This window comes from Malania oleifera, chromosome 8, assembly GCF_029873635.1.
Source record: "Malania oleifera isolate guangnan ecotype guangnan chromosome 8, ASM2987363v1, whole genome shotgun sequence".
Taxonomy (NCBI): domain Eukaryota; kingdom Viridiplantae; phylum Streptophyta; class Magnoliopsida; order Santalales; family Ximeniaceae; genus Malania; species Malania oleifera.
This window is the reverse complement of record NC_080424.1, coordinates 19561997-19583924: the sequence shown is the minus strand read 5'-3', so window position 1 is coordinate 19583924 and position 21928 is coordinate 19561997. Positions and strand designations below refer to the sequence as shown.

General features: G+C 36.3%; 1 protein-coding gene across 1 annotated transcript in view; it reads left to right on the top strand.

Annotated features, from left to right (window-relative positions):
- Window positions 1-678: 678 nt before the first annotated feature.
- Window positions 679-21928, top strand: part of LOC131161503 (protein disulfide-isomerase 5-2) — a 32896-nt gene continuing 11646 nt past the window's right edge. Inside the window, exons 1-4 of the mRNA XM_058117314.1 lie at window positions 679-1119; window positions 13627-13730; window positions 14040-14410; window positions 18395-18702. Coding sequence (XP_057973297.1) covers window positions 928-1119; window positions 13627-13730; window positions 14040-14410; window positions 18395-18702 — 975 coding nt within the window. The 5' untranslated portion in view covers window positions 679-927. The remainder of the gene's footprint in view (window positions 1120-13626; window positions 13731-14039; window positions 14411-18394; window positions 18703-21928) is intronic.

The window sequence follows — 21928 nt, the reverse complement described above, 5'->3', positions numbered from 1 at the left end:
AAAAACCTAATAAAACTGAAATTAACTAACTTACCCAAATTTTGAAATGGTTCCCAAGTTAGCCTAACAAATAAATCACTCCAGCAGATGTGTAGAGAAACTTCCCAAGAGTGACGTGGCGGCTTCTGATCGTTGAACGGGTGAAGAACGGGGCCGGAATTGAAGAGAGAAGGAGGAGAGAGTCGTAGGGGAGAGAGAGAGAGAGAGAGAGAGAGAGAGAGAGAGTTTTTGTCAACTTTTCGTAGAAAAAATGAGATTTTGAACTTATATAGAAAGCTGGTTCACGTGGACTCGTCGACAAGGCACGACACCTTGTTGACAAGTCAGTGAAGGGATCTCGTCGACGAACACCGTTTCCTCATCGACAAGTTTCAGACCTTAGAACAGGCCTCTCGGTAAGTTCTCGTTGACGAGCCCAAGAGTTTGCTCGTCTACGAGGCCCTGCTGCACCTTCTTATAAAATTTTTTTTTCTCTCATTTATTTAATTATTTAATTACCATAATTTTTCGGGTCTCTACAAATATGTTACAAATATATATTAGTAACCAGATTATTATTAGTTAACAATAATAATCTTATATTTTTGTTAATAGTAAATATTTAAATTTTAATTATAAATAATTATTCATTAATTAAAAATATTAATATATAAAATATAATCAAATTTTGGAATAAGTGGTCCTAGAAATATATCAAAGTCGCATAAATTCTCTAAATCTCTTAATCCAAACAATCCGTATGGTTTTTCGCTTCATCTGGTATAATATATTTTCTTTTTCGTACTTCGATCACGCAACCGTACTCTTTGCCTTGCCTCTCTGCGGAGTGGGGGTGTGTATTCCCACAGATTTACACCTAAACGACCACGAACTCGGTGAAGATTGAAAGGCCGGCCATCGTACAATCTACTTTTGAAGATCCGAACCATGCGCTGGCTCCTCCTCACCCTCGCGATCTTCTTAATCTTTTACACAGTCTCTTCGCATGAGTTCGCCATCGATGGAACCGTGCTGGAGCTCGATGAATCCAACTTTGACTCCATCATTTCCACCTTTGACTACGTCTTCGTCGACTTCTATGCCCCATGGTGCGGCCACTGCAAGCGCCTCGCCCCCGAGGTCTCTCTCTCTCTCTCTCTCTAGGTTCTTGATCAATGCTCTTTTCTCTGTATAGTTGTTGAGATTGCCGGGCGTCTTTCTTTTTATTGATTATTGTTACAATTTTAGGATGCCGATTATGGATTAATGTGTTGATTCAGTGTTGGGAAAAGGTTTGATCATGGACTACTGAATGGATGAATTTTTTTTCGAACTTTTTATACGAGTTTTCTTAAAATACTTCCCTGTCAATGTCATAAATAAATAAAAGTCGGTACTTTCTGTTTTTTTTTTTTCGAGGACGCTTGATTCCCTGACTTTGTAATTCTCTTATATCTCTCGTAATATAATTCGTTAGATTTGGAAAAAGGAAAAAAAGTCAGTATTTTTCTCAAATGGGCTTAGAGAGTGATTTGAGGATCATTATTCTGCTTATGAACCCTATTCCTGGTTGTAATTTAATGTCCTTGTACAATGCCGGGAACTTAGATGACTTAATGAATCGTAATGCTACTCAGTACGGCTGAAAATTTTACGTAGTCTTCTTGCTATCACAAAGGTATAATATTGGCGTCTAAGAAAACTTGGTGGTGATATCAAAGTCTCTAATTGGTATCAAAAGTTGTTTTGGGCTGTTTGAAGAAAGTGCTCCTTTGAATCTACAGATGAAAGAACTCTGTGTCAATTCTGAACGGCGAAGGGTTCTCTTTAAAGTTTGACCAGGCAAAAGATCCACTTATAGAGGGAGCTCTATAAGAATATTCAAATTTAGAAACTCTTGGAATTCTCTCACTAATGATGACATTAAGCCAACCCTTGCTGCTAACAAACTAGAGGACAAAATTTTGATGCCCTCCAAAGAAATTGAATCTTTGGAGTTTGGTTTCGCCTCGCCAGGTTGTTCCATGTCTTACGATTTGGTTATATTGAATACTTACTTTATAGAAAAGGAATACTTAATAACTTTCAAGTGTGGGTACAATAAAAATCAAATAAATTTCTTCTTAACTAAGAACAGGAACCATCTATTTTGTAAGGATTGTAAAATTATTCCAGGTGAAAGTTTGGCTTCACAACATAGCGTTTTAGAATTAGATATATATAAATGTAAGAGAAGGAGTATCACAAATCAACACAAGAGGACTAGATGGTGGAACTTAAAGGGAGATAATATAGTTAAATTCAAATATAAAATGAACAAAGAGTATGATTGGATAGTACGAGATAAGGTTGATGCAAATACTGTTTGGAATAAAATGATAAATTCTATCGTAAGGATAGCAAAGTAGGTTTTAGGTGAGTCCAAAGGAAGATACTTGGGTGGTAAAGAAAGTTGGTGGGATCAAGAAGTTTAAAAAGCTGTTAAGACAAAAAGAAATTGGTATAAAATATGGTGAAATTATAGAAATATAGAAAATCTTGAAAAATATAAAGAAGCGAAAAAAAATGCAAAAAAGATTATCAATGAAGCTAAACATAGAACTTATGATACTTTGTGTACTAAACTAAATACAAAAGAAGGAGAAAAAGACATTTATAGACTTGCTAAAGTTAGAGAAAGAAAATGCAAAAATTTAGGTGGTATAAAATGTAATCTTAATTTGAGAAGAAGACATAAAAGAGAGGTGGCAAATATACTCTGAGAAGTTTTTTTAATGAAAATCAAAATGAAAGATTGAACTTGGAAGTGACAACTAAAGAGAAGATTAAAAATAGAAGATTTATTCGCAAAATTAGAGTCCTTAAAGTTAAGATGACATTAAAAAAATGAGAAGTGTGAAATCTATAGGACCAGATAAAATACCAATTGAAGTTTGGAAATGTTTAGGGGATAAAGGAATTTTTTGGTTAACTAATCTATTCAACAATATTATAAAAACCAAATAAATGCTAGAAGAATGGAGGAAAAATAGGTTAATACCTTTGTATAAAAACAAAGGCAACATTCAAAACTGTAATATCTATCATGGAATTAGTATTATGAGTCATGTGATGAAATTATGAGAAAAGGTAATTGAACATGGAATAAGATTAGAAACAAAGATTTCAAAAAATCAATTTGGTTTTATGCTTTGGAGATCAACAATAGAAGCTATTTATATTAGAAGAAGTTTAATGGAAATGTTTAGGGAAAATAAGGACCTGCATATGGTTTTTATTGACCTAGAGAAAACTTATGATAGAGTACCTAGGGAAGTACTTCGGTGGGTATTAGAAAAGAAGGGAGTTTGCAGTAGATATATGTAGGTCATTAAGGATATGCATGATAGAGTAGTGACTAGCATTAGGACTGTAGGAGAAGATTCTAGAGAATTTCCAATCACAATAAGTGTACATCAAGGTTCTACTTTGAGTCCTTATCTTTTTACTTTGATAATTGATGAAATTACTAGGAATATCCAAAATGAGATCCCTCGGTGTATGTTGTTTGCAAATGATATTGAGTTGATTTTGATAGTAGGAGTGAAGTGAAATCTATGCTAGAACTTTGGAGAGCCACATTAGAGTCTAAAGGGTTTAGGATAAGTAAGAATAATACAGAATATATGAATGTAATTTCAATAATGTAAGGAGTAGCAATAGAGAGAAGATTAAACTGGATAATCAAGAGATAAATAACACTGATAGATTTAGGTATCTTAGATTTATTATGCAAGGTGAAGGGGAAATTGATGAAGATATAGTACATAGAATTAAGACAAGCTGGGTAAAATGGAGGAGTGCGTCAAGTTTGTTGTGTGATCATAGAATACCCTTAAAATTAAAAAGGAAGTTTTATAAGATGGCTATAAGACTAGTTATGCTTTATGGTTCAGAATGTTAGGCAACTAAGAAACAAGATGTATAAAAAATGAAAGTTGTTGAGTTGCGTATGTTAAGGTGGATGAGTGGTTTAACATTAAAAGATAAAGTAAGAAGTGAACATATATGCAATAATTTAGGCATAGCACCGTTAAAAACAAGATAAGGGAGGGGTGACTTAGATGGTTTGGGCATTTGAAACGCCAGCCTAGTAGAACACCTGTAAGGAGGAGTGAGTTAGTTATGGTTTATGGCATGAAATGGGGTAAGGGTAGGCCTTAAGTAACTTGGAATGTGGTTGAGGAAAGATTTAATAGCCCTTAATCTAATAGAGGAAAATGCTCTTGATCAGGTGAATTGGTGGAAAAAGGATTCATCTAGCTGACACCACCTAGTGGGACTTAAGGAAGGCTTGTTGTTGGAATTCTCTCATATGAGCAGTTTTTGAGTACCATGCCTTTCTTGCCAGTGTAAAATGTTAGAGGCTCCTCTTAGAAACCAAGGTTTATCCCTCCTTGGTCTTACATTGGGTGCTTCATTACACAAATATGCACTTTCCTAACCTCCCCTCCAGTCAATCAAGACAAAAGAGTACCCCAAATAAATCATCCACCAAGATTTTAACTAGACGATCTACTGCTAAGTCACCCAACCAGTTTTCAATACATTCAAAAGGTATGCCTTCCAAATTAAGGACATCCCTCCAGCTGTTCTTCTTGTAGGTCAGGCTTTCCAGTTGAATCATTTGCCTTCACAGATGGTGCATACTGCATACCAGCTGATAAAAAATGCCTTGCTACATTATTTGTACAAAGCAAACAAGCTCATTGGTGGTTCTCCTTCACAAGGTCTCCTGACCACAGCTTAAGGTAGTGCTCTATGAAAACCATTTTTCTATCGTTAAGTCCTCTAACATTCCAAATGATTATCTTTAACGGCTTCATTTACAACCAATTGCTCTACTTTCTGCCTTGCTATCGTCAGGGTTGTTCTCTAACATGGTTGGCTTAGTAGTTTTTGTGCTGGTAAGTTTGTTTTAGAAGAAATAAAGAGATAAAAAGAAGAAGAAGAAGAAGAAGAAGAAGAAGAAAAGAAGTAAAATCATCATGGTTTTCACTGGACTGTATTTTACATCCATATGGGCTGCTGACTAGAATTGTGGACAAATGTGGGGGGAAAGTATCAATGTGGATTTTGGTGGAAAATGAATACAAATGGGCGGGGCAACACTTGCATGCATTTTGGTAACTAAATCAGAACACTCATGGGTTAAAACACTCAGAACTCCACGAGGGCTTTTATTGATGCGGTTTGCGTTGAGAAGTTTTAACATACAGAGTGGGGGGGGATTAGGTCATCCTTGAGACTTCTAAATGGAAAGGAAGCTTTGGGATGGTGGTTGTTTTTCAAGGCATTGGATTGGACGCCTTTGTATTGGGGAATGAGAATTTCATGCAGCAACCTACACAGAGGGTGTGCAATTAAAATCCAGGGGTTGTGGGTCATTTAATTTGGTGAAAGAAGACAAGAAAATTTCCTCTTTCCTTTATAGTGTGTCAATGAAGCCTCTAAAATTTAGTTCATGGAATGCCTGGTTTTTTTTTTCTTTTTTTGGCAAGAAGTAAGCTTCATTAAAACCAAAAGGGAAATACAAGAGCAATTATAATAAAATGCAGAACAACCACCTAAACTTTTACAGCAAACAAAATTACTTAAGCAAGGCTCCTCACTTACAATTTGCAAAAGAGCGAGAGCCAAATTAGGAGGTACTTCAGTGTAAACCAAAGAAATTCTCATCCTCCAAACATGACAATTGAAGTGGACCAAATGTGCTTAGTTAATCTCTCCTTCGAATTTCTAAGATTCTTCAGCTTCAACATGTTTATATCCCAATCAGCAATAGCTCCATCAATTCTCAGGCTAGAGCAACTATTTTAAGATATATCTTGAGTGAAAGAGAAGTCAAAGAACAAATGATTATGAGAATCCAGACCATTCTTGCATAATTTGTAGTTTTCATCACTTAGCTTTCTCCAATTTTTCAACTTATCCAGTGTATGCAGCCTATTGAGAATGGCTAACCATAAGATAAATAAATGCCTAGGGATAGCATTCTTAAACCAGACAATATGAACCCCATCTGTTTTACGCATTTTTTCTCTACACTGCTCATCAGCAGTAGCAAAGGTATAAAGACCAGACTTAGCTGGATTCCATCTCATTAAATCAGCTAAGAAAGAATTAGGTAAGAAATTTATATGACTTACTAAATCTCTGACAATGCTGGATTTCTTCTTAGGCCAGTTACATTCCCCACCTTGAATGAATTTCCCAAGAGTGTCAAGTAACAAAACTCCAAGATCATGCTGAAATTGAGCTCCATAATGAGAAAAAAAGAGGACTATTAATGTGCCAAATATCATAGAGGAGACAAATACTTGGACCAGAGCAGAGTTTGTGGGAGATATGAATTCTGAGAAATTTCCTCCTCAGCCAAGTGTTGTTTGCAGTTTCCTTGATTTCCCAACTTTGTCTGGGGGTTGATTAATGCTGGGAGGGATGTTTTGGTTAAGATATGTATATTTTAAGTGTTGTAAAAATAAAGATGAGATATTATGTATTTGCAGGATGAAAAATGGGAGAAGGTTGATAATTGAAGCTTGAAATTTGAAAAAGGCTTTGGGAGAAGAAAAACTTGGTTTGGCCTTCCTGCGAAGAGCACTGCATGTGGTGTACTTGTGATGTGGAGGGAGGATATTGGTTGGAGGTGGTGGATAGCTGGATTGGATGTTTCACAGTAAACTGTTTTAACAAAATCCCAAAAAGATGGGCTAATGTGGACTTTCTTGAGTGTGTATGGGCCAGGAGAAGGGTAGGATAGGGAGTTATTTTTGGGGGAGCCCATAGGTGTTGGACATAGGTAGGACAAACCTTGGATGGTGGGGGGAGGAGGGGTTAACACAGTTCTTTACCCATGAAAGAAGTGGGCAAAATTCAGAGCCTGTCTGCATGAAAGATTTCACAGAGATTTTACTCTGTGAATTTTCTGGTTTTGATCTTCCTATGTCATTGGGGTGGTGGTCTTGTTGAGGTTGATTTTCTTGGAGTCTTGGTCTAATTTCAAGGAGGGTCCTTTATTCTGAACTGGCAAATACTTAGTGTCAACTCTCTGTGAGGAATATGTGGTTATAAGCCGAGGGATTTAGGATTAAAGTGAAGGAGTCTTAGGACACTGTTCATATTGGACGTTTTTCCAGTTTTGTGGTTGCACATAAACTCAAATGCTGAGTAAGGAAATTAAAGGGTGGATCAAGGATAATCTTGGGAACATTTATGTGAAAAATGGATTTTCAAATGAGGGAAATGCATTCCCTCTCTGCTGGATGTAAAGGAGGCTGATGGAGAGTTATCTAGGGAAGAAAATGAGAGAAGGTTGAGCCTTAAAAGGGTGCTGTTCACTGCTGTTGGGATGGAGGAGATATCATGGAGTTAAAAATCTTGGGCTCTTTTGCTGTTACCTAGGGAAGGAAAACGAATAAGATTGAGCTTTATTGGTGGATGCCAGAAGGTAACATGGGGTTTCTTCCCTTAACTCATTTGGGGCTGCCATTAGGGTGGGGAGGGAGGCTAAATCATTTTTTTTTTTTTTATATAAAAGATAACAATTTATGGAATCCCATAATTGAACAATTTGGAGGAAACTTGCATGGTGCAAACTTACTCTCATAACGAGCACAAGCCTTCCATTTTATTTCATCTCTCTTCTTCATCCCATGTTTAGTGATGAAGAGGTTGGAACACTTTCCAAAAAAAATAAAAATCTTTGGGGTTAATGTGGGGAAGGAAGGGAATTGGTTAGGGCATTCCCAATATTAAAGGTAATTCTTCCAATCTTGTGTCATTTCATTCTAACTATGAGTTACTGAATTGCCATAAGGAGCGAGAACCCAAGGGGAACATTAATACTTTTGACCTTTTTGGAGATGAGAGGGAAGACCAAGTGGCCTAGGAACTCCTTATGGATTTGGTCATTCCTATCAAAGATAAGGTCAGGCATAAAAAAAAGGGCGTTAAGGAGAGGAAAAGACCAACAAACTAAGTAGAGAATTAGTTAGCTTAGCTTCTTTTGTTAATTATGAGAAAGGGAGTAGCTTTTCAGGGGACATCGATAGTTTAAATAAAGCTTTTATCTTGGAATATTAGAGGTTTATGGGTTGTTGATAAGAGGAGAACTATTAAGGATTTGGTTAATTGTTATTTTGTTCTTGTAGGAGACGAAACTAGGGGAGATAGATGCACTTTTATTTAGGAGTATTTGGGACGCTAGATTTGAAGAGTGGATGTCTTTTCCTTCTTTTTAGGAGCTTTGGGGGCCAAATAATGGTTTGGGATAACAATTTGCTTTGCTTAAAGATAGTATCTTAGGATCTTATTCTTTGTTAGTCCTATTAGAGGTTGGGGGTGTTGAGGAGTGGTGGTTCACTTCCGTTTATTGCCCAACATAGCATTCTCAATGCAATATATATATATATATTGAAGAATTGGCTAGCTTATTTGGACTTTGTAGTCTGTGTTAGGTGGTGGAGGGTGATTTCAATGTGATTAGAAATTCAAAGGAGAATTTTGGAGGCTCAAAGGAGAATTTTGGAGGCACAAAGGTGACTAGTAGCATGAGAAATTTTGACTTTTTTATTCGATATTTTGTCCTTAGGGATGTGCCCTTAAATAATGTTTGTTTCACCTGGGTGGCTTCTAGGGATAGAAAAGCTTCCTTCTGCTTTGAAAAATTCCACTTTATCGATGCTTGGGAATACTTGTTCCTAGATATTGTGCAAGAGGTGTTAGTTTGGCCCATTTTTGATCATTGTTTGCTTTTATTATAATCATATCCCATTCAGTGGAGCCTTGCCCTTTTAGGTTCAAGAACATGCGGCTATCTTACCCTTTTTTCGCAATGATGTTAGAGATTGGTGGAAGGAGTGCCGATTTCAGGGGTGGTAGGGTTTTAAAGTAATGAGAAAATTGAATTTTGTCAAAACAAGCTAAAGGAGTGGTATAAAGAGGTGTTTGGGAATATCAAGGATAAGAGAACAATGTTTTGAATGATATTATTTCCTTGGATAGGTTGGAGGAGTGTGGTTTATTAGGTGAGGATGATAGTGTTAAGAGGGTTCATCTTTGCAATGAGTTGAAGGTGCTTTGTTGAGGGAAGAGGAGTTGGTGTCAAAAGTCGAGGGTTAGGCGGGTTGAAGAGGGGGATTGTGACTCTTGATTGTCTCATAGGGTGGCAGATGGAAGGAGGAGAAAAAGTCTCAAAGGTATGGAGTTAGACTTGGGGAGGATCATACATAAATTGTCGATTAGATCACTAATTTTTATAAAATGCTGTGCATTGGTGAGTACAAGAATAGGTTGATGGTGGAGGTGCTTAAATGAAGGCCTATGGGAGGAGGCTGCAAGTTAGACAGACCATGTTTGAGGTGGATAGGGATAAAGCATCAGGCCCAGATGGTTTTATGATGGATTTTTTCCAGGTTAGCTGGGACATGTTGAAAGATGATATTATGAGGTTTTTTGGAAAGTTCCATAATAGTGGGGTGGTGTGTAAGAGTAAGAGTAGAAATTCTACATTCATTGCCCTCATTCCAGAAAAGGATAGTTCCACAGGGGTGAAAGATTTTAGGCAGATCATTCTTGTGACCTGTGTTTGTAAAGTGTTACTGAGGTGCTTTTGAGAAAAATTAGAGGGATGGAGGTCACTGTGTCGATGGCCCAATGTACTTTTGTAAAAGATAGACAAATATTAGATGCAGTTTTGATTGCTAATGAGGTGGTCGAGAATTTGAGGAGGAGGGCGTAGTTTTTAAATTGGATTTTGAAAAAGCCTATGACATGGTTAATTGGGGTTTCCTTGATGTAAGTGTTGCACAAGAAGGCTTTTGGGGCTTTTTGGTGTAAGTGGGTTAGAGGCTGCCTTATCTCTGCTAATATCCCAATAATTGTCAATGGTAGGGACTGGTTTAGGCTTTGTCGGGGGTTAAGACAAGGGCAGGTTTCCCTTGTCTTAAATATCTCCTTTGTTAAAAAGTGGTCTTGGAGGTTTCCCTTAGAATCTAACTCCTTATGGCATCAGGTTATTAAGAGCAAGTATGAAATTCACTGGAAAGGATGGATACTAGGGTGAGTGGCAATGTTACCCTTGAGAGCCCCTGGAAGCTTTTTCCTGGTAGTTTGTGTTTTCTTCTTCTGGGAAGACTTTTGGGTGGGTGAGACATCATTGGGGCTGTTGGTCCACATTTGTTTAGACTATTTTCTGTTCATAATGCATCTATCAGCTTTCTATTATTTAGTGGGGGCTCTCGTTCTTTGGATTTCCATTTCTTTAGAAGTCTCAATGGAAGAGAAGTTGACGAGTTTACTTATTTATTGGGAGTGCTGGATTCTTTTTTCCTACTTTGAGAGGGGATGCGAGGCTTTGGGCTGGGGATTCCTCGGGGTCCTTCTCTTTAAAATTTTTCCTTTTTCATCTTAAAAACTTTTCAAATCCCATCCCTTTCCATTTGAACAAAGCTGTTTGGAAAGCAAAAGCTCCTTTCAAAATCTTGGCTTCCATCTGGATTGTGGTTCTTAACAAGATTAATATGAATGATTTGCTACACATAAGCAGACCTTATGGTGCTCTCAGTCCATATGTTTGTATGCTGTGCTGTGAGGTAATGTGACTAACGATTATCATTTTCTTCATTGCTGGGTGGTGAGGTATCTGTGGAATACTTTGCTTGTTTTGATGAGGATTGGGTGGCTTTGCAGAATGCACACAACTTTTTGATGGTGACTTTTTGGGGTTTTGGGAAGAGTAGAAGATGGAGGCTTTTTTAACCCCTGGAATTGTGCAGGATTTTTTATTTTGTGTGTTCTTTGGCAACAGGTGCAAAAATTTTCAAAGATCAGAAGATTCTTCGATTTTTCTTTGGGAGAAAGTTGCATTTTTTTTTTTTTGCTTTTTTATTTTTGGGTGCATTCTTCTGCCGGTTTTTAGGAGCTGTTGGTCATCAAAGGGATTGGAAGGCAGCACGCTCTTTTTCATTTAATTGAGGATGTCTTATCCTTCCTTCCTTGTTATTATGAAAGGCAGAGTGGAAGTGGATTGGGAGAGGCCGGAAAGATTTGACGAGTTTACACTAGAGGTGACTTTTAGCACAGGCTAGAAAGGATTCCTTGGAAAATAAGTGGTGTGAGGATCGGCTTTTAGAATTTATTAATTTTTTTCTGATGTTTTTTTGTGTTGCCCAAGGGACAGAAGCTTCGGTACATGCCTGCATAATCAGAACTGGAACAGAGATGTGTGCTTAAGTTTTGAAAGGCATGTTCAAGAGTGGGAACTGGAGTCTTTATATGCATGAGGAGAATAGAGTCTGGTGGTCACTGAATACAGATATGCAATTTCATGGTGAAATCCTACTACAAGGAGATTGCTTGAATAGGAGATATATGAAAATAGCATAATTTTCCTTGGAAGGTGATTCAGAAACAACTAGCCCTAGCAAAGTTGCTATTGTATACTAGGAAGGGCTTGGGGATCTTAGTCTTCAAAAAAAGAAGGTGGATATTGGCGAAGATGCTATATTTGATTGTGTGGATGATAGACGGCATAATTCCATTCTTGAAGAGCAGGCAAATGCTATGGAACAAAATATTCAAGTTGTAGAAAAGTCCTATAAGCTCCAAGCCTCGAGTCATCTTCCAAAGTGTGACAATTCTCCACTTATTGACATTATTGGGATTGGAATATCTTGACGAGTATTTCAAAAATTGTTGTTGATATTTAAGTGTTAGCTTAAAATGGACAATGTGAAATTACAAGTTTAACAACTCATATATACATACTCACACACACATATATATTACCTGCTTTTGTTGTGTCATTGTAAAACTCAAGGTTGAGTTTTCTGCATATTATTAAAATTGGTGCGCAACTGCTGTTATGGATGTTATAAACTTATATAACAGTATTGGTGGCTTCTGAGACTGTTACGGGGGATATCTTGGGGGTACACTTATTCACAATCCTAACGGCCATTACGGTGCTTTATGGAACGCTATGGGCCATTACAGCGCGAGAGTGACTGTGAACGACTAAAACAGGTATTTTAGTCCCTTTTTTTTTGGCATTTTCCCCTCTTTTTCCCCTATATTGAAGCCTACAAAAACAATTTTAAGTTGGTTTATTTAGTTGGTGATTTTTATATTAAAAAGAAAATCATATTTGAGGTTTATTTTCCTTGACATTTAGTATGTATTTTTTCCCCAAATTTTCACTCATTAAATTACATATGTTCATATTCTAAGTTCTTTCAATTTTATTTATTTTTTCTTGTTTTTCTTACGCCTAGTTTGGAGACTAAAATACATTCTATTGTATGCTTTTTTGTTTTTGGTTAACATACATTCTATATTTTATTTTTTGGATAGCAAAAATTCCATTAAATACCTGTGATGTAGGGCAGGGGTGAAGGCTAGTAGAGAAACCAAGAAAGCATTTGGACTTATCTCTCCCCATTTTCTAGATTGTGTGGAGGGAGAGAAATAGGAAGTTTTTGAGGGTGGTGAATCATCTTTGTAAAGCTTAGTGATAGCGGGTTAAAGTGTTTGCCTTTTTTTTTTCCCGGTTTTGTGAGGACAATGCTATAGAGGCTCTAACTGATGGAGTTTGTTGATATTTGCTTTGCAAAGACTTCTTGTACTTGGATTGGCAGTTTGGCACATTCTCGCTGCCCCTTAGTTCTCTTTTCTTTTTATCTATAGAAGGGGTCTACACAGTAATATTTATCATGTGTGGAATTTGCTGTTGCTCTGTGATTTCCTTTGCTTAAATATGCAGTTTCTAGAGAACAAAGGAATGCCTGGTGGTAGTTGGTTCACGCCACCCTCAGTTGAGTGGGGTTGGAACCTCATCAATCCACTCCTTTCACTTACCTATCAAATATACACAGAGGACAACAGAATGACCCATTGCAAAGTCATCCCACTTGCATCTGAACGCCTCTCCAATCCCCTCCCTCCACCTTGATCCACTTACCTACCATATTAATATATAATTATTGAAAGTTGTGCTGTTAGATGCTTGATGTAGTTATATAAAGTTATGCTGTTGGCCTCTGCATCTTAGGAGAATACTCTTCTGGTTTTCTGTGTATTGCAAGATGTATTTTTTTTTAAACCTAAGGTATCTAGGTCTCTTTCAGGATCCAACTAATACACGGGGTAGAGGGCCTTAATCCCATCCTCCTTCAGGTAACTAGGTAAAGGATTCGAATTCATGATCAACAACAAATATTGTTCATGCCTTTACTAGTGGGGTGACTTGCAAGGGGTGTTATTGTGAGAAGCTTGCTATTTAACAATTCTTAACTATGTGTGTCTAGAGTAGTTTCAGAATTTTAGGCCTTATTCTAGATTTTTAGAATTCATGCTTTGATAATTTCACTTGGGTCCAAATTTGATCCATATGTGTGAAATGAGGTATAAATGTACATATGTATATGCATAGACATGCAAGTATGTAGTACAGATGCATGTGTACACATACGCATATGTACATTTCTCTCTCTTTCTCTCTCTCTCCTGGTTTGGTGGGGAGCCTCTTGCATTGGCTGTGTGAACCCATGAAAATATAGCTATATTTTGATGGAAACATGATAACAATTCTTATTTGTTACGTTGCAGCTGGATGTAGCTGCCCCTATTCTTTCTGGACTGAAGGAGCCAATTGTGATTGCAAAAGTCAATGCTGACAAGTTCACCCGTCTTGCAATTAAATATGATATTAAGTAAGCTACTATGCTATTTTATTTCTATCTTTTTTGAAAATAATATACACTCGTCTCGCTCTGATTGTGTAGTTTATTTTTCACTTGGCTACAACTTAGAAGGTTAGGTTACTAATCCAGACACCTTTTTTGATTACTACCAATGTGAAACGAGTTGGCAGAAATATTGCTTGCTTACAAACTTGTCAATGTAATTTCCAAGGAAATTGCTTTTTAACTCTGAAGTTTTTTTGAAGAATAAAAAATTTATAGGTAAAAAAAATGTTGATTTCTAATGTAGACTTAATCATGTACTTTTCCATGTTGTAGTGGTTTTCCCACCCTCAAGCTTTTTATGCATGGTGTTCCCATAGAATATGAGGGACCAAGGAAAGCAGATTTACTTGTTCGATACCTGAAGAAATTTGTTGCTCCCAATGTCTCTGTTCTTGATTCAGACTCTGCTATTAGTAACTTTATGGAAGCAGCTGGCACTTATTTTCCTATATTTGTAGGCTTTGGCTTGAATGAGTCCATGATATCAAATTTAGCCATCAAATACAAGAAAAAGGCATGGTTTTCTGTGGCAAAAGATTTCTTAGAGGACATAATGGTTTTGTATGACTTTGACAAGGTTCCTGCATTGGTATCCCGTCATGTAAATTATGATGAGCACAGCATTTTCTATGGGCCCTTTGAAGGTCAGTTTTGTTTTTAGATTAAAATTTTCATCCTAGTTTGATCATAAAGACAATCTCACATTGTGCTTATGATAAATTCTTGATATTGGATTTCAGTTTTTATAATTCAAGTTGTTGTAGACTTCTGGTTGCATCAACACTGTCTACTCTTACAGTTGTTGGACCCATGGCCATAATAAACAGCATTTGAAATTTCTCAAGTGCCCATATTTGAATTTAATTTTTGGAGTACATTTTACTTCTGGAAGCCAGTTTCAATGGGAATGGATTTTTGGAAGAAAGGTATGGATGTAGTTCAATGAGGCATAAATCTTGATATCTCTAAGTTTTTGCATAGTGAGATGAATTAGACGTGGACAGCAAGCTGTTTTCTGTTTGTCTGCTTATGATGAGTGGCATTAGTTTTCTGGAATCCTTCAGTATTTTGTTTTCCGTATTAACAAATGGAGCTTTAGGTTTGCTTTGTATTGGTAAACATATGCTGTGGCATGGAGTGGAATTGAATTATGATTTGTACTCTTTCTGCATGGAGAAGAATTGCAATTAGGATTTGTTTAGCAAGAGAGAAGATAAGTTGAGTTAAGCACTTTTGGTTGCTGAAAATTTAAATTTATTTTGGTCACAGCAACTTCTCTTAATGCAATTGCTGTATATATATATACATTGCTAAATCAATTTCTGTGTATTTTAATTGCTGCAAATTCAGTCTCTTTCTAAATTATTGCAATGACAATCCAATAATTGCTGTAGATTTACACGTGCATGGTAATGATTAAGATATACTTTAACCACCATATTTAGAAAAAATAAATTGCAATGTTTAAGATAGAAAATTTTAAATGTTTAGTGACTAAAAGTGCAAGTAACTTGGATAATTCTGACTCTTAGTAAAATTCATTATTCTGTGTATGTTGGGATTGGCGAGAAATAGATGGGAACCAAGGCATCCTTCTTGCACGCTTTGATAATTGGATTTCATTACTCCTTGGCGAACTTGTGTTTAATACTGGGGCACATGACTTAGCCTACCAGACACTTTTAAATCATGAAAAGCCTTGCACCCTCATTCTACTCTTGTCCCTTAACTTACAATTCCAACAACAACCAAGCCTTCAATTCCACTAGTGGTTTTGGCAACATGTACTGCCAATTTGCATGACCTTGGGCAATATCCTCTAACAAATGGATGGTTGTTAGATCCTTACTATTTGATTCCAAGTTATTCTAGGTATACCGCTCCCCCTGCTATTGCCACCACTAACATTAACTAGCTCACTCCTCATCATTGGTTCATTATTTGGCAATTGTCACAAGTGCCCCTATCTTATCTTATTTTCTACATGTGCCATGCTTAACTTTCCATGATCGTTAATTTATGCTTGAGTCATACCACCCATCCACATGAGCATTCTCATTTTGGTAACTTTTACATTTTTGATATGTTGTTTCTTAGTTGCCTAAAATTTTGATCTGTATACAATAGCTGGCTTTATAGCTGTCCTATGGAACTTCCCTTTTAATTTTGAAGGTATCCTATGATCACACGACATGCCTATAGCACTTCTCTATTTTACCCTAGGTATTACATCTTCAATTTTTTCTTTAGCTTGTATAATAAATCCAAAGTATCGAAATCTAACAGCACTATTAGTTTTTTGACCCTTAAGTTTAATCTTTTCTTCGTAATCGTCTTAGCATGACAAAAATTGCATTTCATATATTTTGTCTTATCTCTACTTATCTTAAAATCTCTATATTCTAAAGTTTCTAGCCATAATTATAACTTAGATTCTACTCCAATTCTAGTTTCATCAATCATGATAATATCATCTGCGGACAACATACACCATAGAAACTCATTTTGGATACTCTTACTAAGTTCATCCACATCTAATGCAAAAAAGATGAGGCCTCAAAGTATCCTTTGATGCACCCCTATTGTGATTGGAAATTCCCTATTGTTTCCACCAATAGTCCTAAGACTAGTCAGTATTCTATCATAAGCTTGTCCCTTAACTTAAAACATAATTTGTGCCTTGATATTCTCACATACATACTGTAGAGGAGGAAATCTTATTTATGGGCGAACTAATCTAGCAAGGTGTGAAAAATTGTTCATTAGAAACAGTTGATAATAGTATATCATATTGTTAACCATATAGCTAGACTAATAATGCTGTTGATTGCAGAAATAACTCTTTTTATTAAAAAAATGGATAAATACAGAGGTGACATATTTCAACTAGTTTTTAAAAAGTTTTGGAAATGTATTGAGTGAAATGCAGATTTAAGCTTAAGGAAGTCAGAACAGTCACAAATTCCTCAAGCACCCTTGAAAAGCATGTTACAATTCATACTGATTTAAATAACTAGGATGTTGAAGTTGGAGAAAAGTCCTGGCTCCCAGATGAAAGAAAACTGGGTAAAAATTGTTTGGATTTTGAATATGTACAACAGGCTAATACATGCATAAGGAAGGATAATTTGATTTAGGTAGAGGATTGATGAGTCAAGATGAAGATTACGAAGAATGCAGGCAGAGGCAGTGAAAAAATGCATTTAATAAAATTTTTGTGCAACAGAGAGGATAGATTTGTTAAAGCTTGATACACATTTTCAGCCTACAACCTAGTAGTTTAGGCTTTTAGGTAAAGTGGTAATCTAACATGGCATTGGAGTTCATTACCAGGAGGTCTTGGGTTCTAGTATCGTTGCTTGTGTTTTTTGTGTTGTTTTTAAAAATTTATTGCATTCCTTATAATGAGTGTCTTTTGTTATGTGTTTATATCTGCACATGCTATTGGGTTGCATGTGTGGGGGGAGTGTTAAAGCTTGAAACACATTGTTGGCCCGCAACCTAATAACTTAAGCTTTTAGGTTAAGTGGTAATCTTACAAGCTTAAATTGAGTTGTATGGTGAAAAAAGATTCATTCGTCTGGCCCCAAATGGTTGGGTAGAGACTATTTATTATTGTATTTAAGTTGATTGTATAGCTTCATTGGTTTTTCTTCAACTGATTGCTGGAATCTGAAGAAATAATCCATGGTTGGGCCTCATAGGTCAACCATCAATCATGTTGCAAGCTTCAAATGTTAAATGTGAAGATTCTATTTGGACAAGGATGGTTTATTTTGCTTTTGTTATTATTTCTCATTCTCGTGACATTTGTAATGAGCTATCCTTTGTTGAATATTGTCCTATGTAACTTCTTCTACTATACATGTGTCAAACTTGTACATAAAATATGGGTTTATGGCCCCTTGTCACTTGTTCTGGTTATTTACGGTCTATTACTAGCTGTCACCCGAATTAATGGTGCATAAGAGGCTATTAGATCAAAAGATTTTCCTGGTCCTTACTTAGGAATGCCCATGGATTTGGCTGGGAAGCCTGGGATAGGATAGCCTTATCTCAATTTGGCTGAGTAAAGGCATTTGTATCACCAAACAGATACCCTATTTGATGTTTAGTGTTAGGAATTTAGTAGGTGTAGCTAGGTCCTCATCAATTGTCTAAATCTTGTATTTGTTTTTTCTATTTAAAAAAAATTTTTTTTTGCTATAATTTGGGAGCATTCTTACCCTCACATATTTTTCCTCTATAAAAAGTTGTACTTTCTGAATTCTGATTTTTAAACTTTGTTTGAATCATCTTAAATCTGAGCATCCATTTTTTTGTTTGAAAAGGCTTTATTATCCTTGTGAATAGATCCCTCACATGTTTCTTTGCAGCCAGGAGACCAAGCAGCAAGGAGATCCTATATCCCTGCTGTTCTTGTTATTGACGTTTCTAGCAAAATGCTGGAGAGAGAAGGAGAGGATGTTTTTGCATGAGAATTTTATTTTTTTATTATTATTATTATTAATTTTTTTTTTAACATTTCTAAAAGTAGTACCTGCCTTGTGCATTTAATAAAATTTAGATTATAAATCTGAACTGCCTGCCAAAGTTGCTGGTTTTACCTTCCTATCTTAAACATGCAGATGAATTCTTGGAAGATTTCATAAAACAAAATTTGTTACCTTTGGCTTTGCCCATAAACTATGACACATTGAAGTTGCTGAAGGATGATGACCGCAAAATCGTTCTGACAATTGTGGAGGATGAGGCTGCTGAGAAATCAAAGAAACTAATCAAGCTGTTGAAGGCTGCTGCATCTGCAAACCGTGACTTCGTCTTTGGATATGTTGGGATTAAGCAATGGGAAGAGTTTGCTGATACATTTGAAGCCAATAAGAAAACGAAACTGCCAAAAATGGTTGTTTGGGATGGTGATGAAGAGTACCTTTCAGTAAGTTATATATTCTTTTCATAATTAATTCTGGTTCATCCAAACTATAGCTCTGCTAATTATTTTGTCATTTTTTATTGTGGATACGTTGTAGTAACATTGCATATGCGTTTGAGATGTGGACTTATTATTATGTTTTCATGTTTAAGAAGTTGGTGATTATTATGATGCTTAACTGAGAATTGCAACTGCATAAATTGGCTTTTCTGTAAGTGATATTTCAAGTATGTCACTAAGCCAATATTTGTCTGCAGTCTGCACCATAAATAATTACAATATCAATATCAATGACATGGAACTTAGAAATATGCTTTTGTTGGACTGGTAAGATATATTGAATATCTACAATACAAGGAGATAAGGACTAGACTGTACTGGGTTTTTATAGAAGGGATCATACATAAACAATCTTACGTGCATGGTACATTTTTCATTGGATAAGATTTTGTTAGGCACGATTCAATGTGAACCCCTGCAGTCAAAAAATAGCTTTTAGAAAAATCTTTTGTGGGTTTACTTTGTCGGACAAACTGTGAATTGCAAGTGTATTTTGGCCTTTCTTTCATTAAATCAACTGGGAGGCCCAAAAAAGAAGAAAATTGGAAAGATGAGGAGGCAGAGGATGATAACCAGTTAAATGTGAAGATATCTCTTTGATAAATGATTTTGCACAAGGCTTCTATGTGCATGATAGTTGGAATTGCAAACAAGATGATGCCTGCGACACAAATCTTGTCTAGTTAACGATTAACTATTTCTTTACAATTAGAAAATACAAATGATAGACAATGAAATACAGCATGAAAAATAAAATGACAGCATGCGAGATCACAGCATTTATATTGATGGAATCATTTCAAGTTCTTGAACCATTATACTTGATTTGTGTTGGGTGATTTGGGTAGAAAAGAAAAAGAAAAGAAATCAAATTCCCTCTCCAATTGACTTGTTTAGATTGCACTTCATAAAGTAAATGGAGAGAAATGGAGGGAGAGTAAAAACCGTCATGACCCCTTTACTCATCATGACCCCTTTTTGAATCTCAGAAAGTGGAGAGATTTGGAAAGTAAAGAGTCACTCTAATAAAATCTCTCATGGTTTCTCTGCAGTTATCCAGACATAAGAGAGAAATAATTCTCCTTTCTCTTCGTTCTCTCTTGTAGCCATCCATGGTGTTGAAATTGAACTTTTGAGTTCTTTGAAGTGTTTATTATAGTACGAATGAAGCAGAAATAACATGATAAAGTTCAGTGATGTAGCTGTACTCTATAATTTCACATTTGGTTTGTGGAGTTAGGGCCAAAATGGAATTGGAATTCAAGCTCTGATTCCCATTCTAATTGTTTGGTCTTTTGTAAATGAGAGTGGAGTCACGTTTCAGGTGCAATATTGGTTCCCTCTATTTAATAGAGGTGATTCATCTCTCCTGTAGGAAGAACCCTTCTTTTCTTACCTATTTTGTTGCAAAAACTAATATGGCCTCTAATTATTGACATAATTCCAAATATACCCTTCTAAACAAACAGTTCCTCATCTCCTCTCTTTCAATGCCTTATGCCTCAGACCCCCGTGACAACCATTGCATATGCTGGTTGCCGTTGGCAAGATCCCTTCCTGTTCTTTTCTGTCGTTAATAACCCAGAATGTCTTGGTTCTAATCCTATCCAATGACCCAGATCTTCTTTTTTTTCTTGGGTACCCAGGTTGTTGTCGACACCCTCTTCTTTTTTTTTTTGGTAAACAAGAATTGTATTAAAAGATAGAAGATTGTACATCAGAAAATTAGAAAGAAAAAGGAAAAGAGAAAAGAATAGACAGGGAGAATAAGAAATCCTCCCTTTACATCAATAGAAACTAGTTACAAAGAATGCAGCTGAAACAGAGAACCAAACTCAATGTAGCAGGGCCAACCAATCCCCTTGCAAGTCTTCCAGAGAAACATGAGACGCACAATATACAATTATACTCCAAAGCAAATTGTTAACAGTAGCCACACCTTTGAATATTCTAGTGTTCCTTTCCAACCAAATACACCAATTAATAGCCATAATGGTGCAATGCCATAGAGCTTTCCTATTCTTTCCTTTGCCAAATCCCCTAGAAGTAATGTATAAAAGGCATTCAACAAGGATTTGCAACAATAACCATGAGGTTATCGAGCTCTGCAGCAGAGAGTTCACCATCTGTTTTGTTCATGTCAACATCGGCTTTCTTGTAGACGATCTTGGCAAATTGGTGATCCTTACCTTTGATAGAGGTGAAGGCAAACATGATCTTCTGTTTTTCATCAGCATTTGTGTCCAGTGCCCGGAAAATTTGCTGAAATCTTTGTTCACTAAGGCATAGCTAGGGTTTTCTCCTATAATCTCTCTCTCTCTCTCTCTCTCTCTCTCTAGAGTGCAAAGTAAGGTTCCAGGAGGGCCAGAGTGGCACCACCTTATTAGGTGCATTTTGTTTTAAGAACCTTAAATTTGGAAAGACAAAATTTTCCCCCTTTTTTGATAAGAAAATATTTTCATTTATAAGAGGCAACAAAGAGTACAAGCTGTGGAGAACAAGACATCCCCCAGCAACCAACGAGAAGCAATCACAAAAGTGCTGCTCTTAAATCCCCTTGCAGGTTAGCGAATGAAATCCCCCAAAAATACCCAAAAAATGCAAAAAGGGTTTAGGGTTTTGAGGTTTTAAGGTTTAGGGCCGAAAAGAACCAAAGAAAACATTTCTGTCCTATAACAAGTGGAAAGAAGTAGTTTTGGCAATCAAAATCCTTGCTATTCTCTTGATTCACAAAGTTCAAGGTATGGTATGCACCTTGAAGGTCCATAAAGCCATCCCTTTTTTACTCTTCCTTCAAACCCCAGAACTGCACCATCAAGAGTTCATATATATTTAATGAAAATTCCCATATTCCACCCAAAATAGAGGAAAAGGGTAAAAGCTGTCTTGCTGCCCAGCAATGTACAGAATAGTCAGCATTTAATTGCATGAAGTTGAACCTTTCATCCGTGATATCCTTTTTTCTGTAATTTATTGTCGTTCTTGAGGGTGCTTTGTGGATAAAGGGGTAAAAAGCCCTTTTGGTAATTCATTATCTTTATTATGGATATTTTGTGATGAATGTCTATTTTTGGTAATTTGACCATTCTTTCAAGGGAATTTTCAAATTTGAAGTTAATTCTCATGCAAAAGGTCTAGGGCTTCAAGGAAACCTAAAAAGAGTACAAGC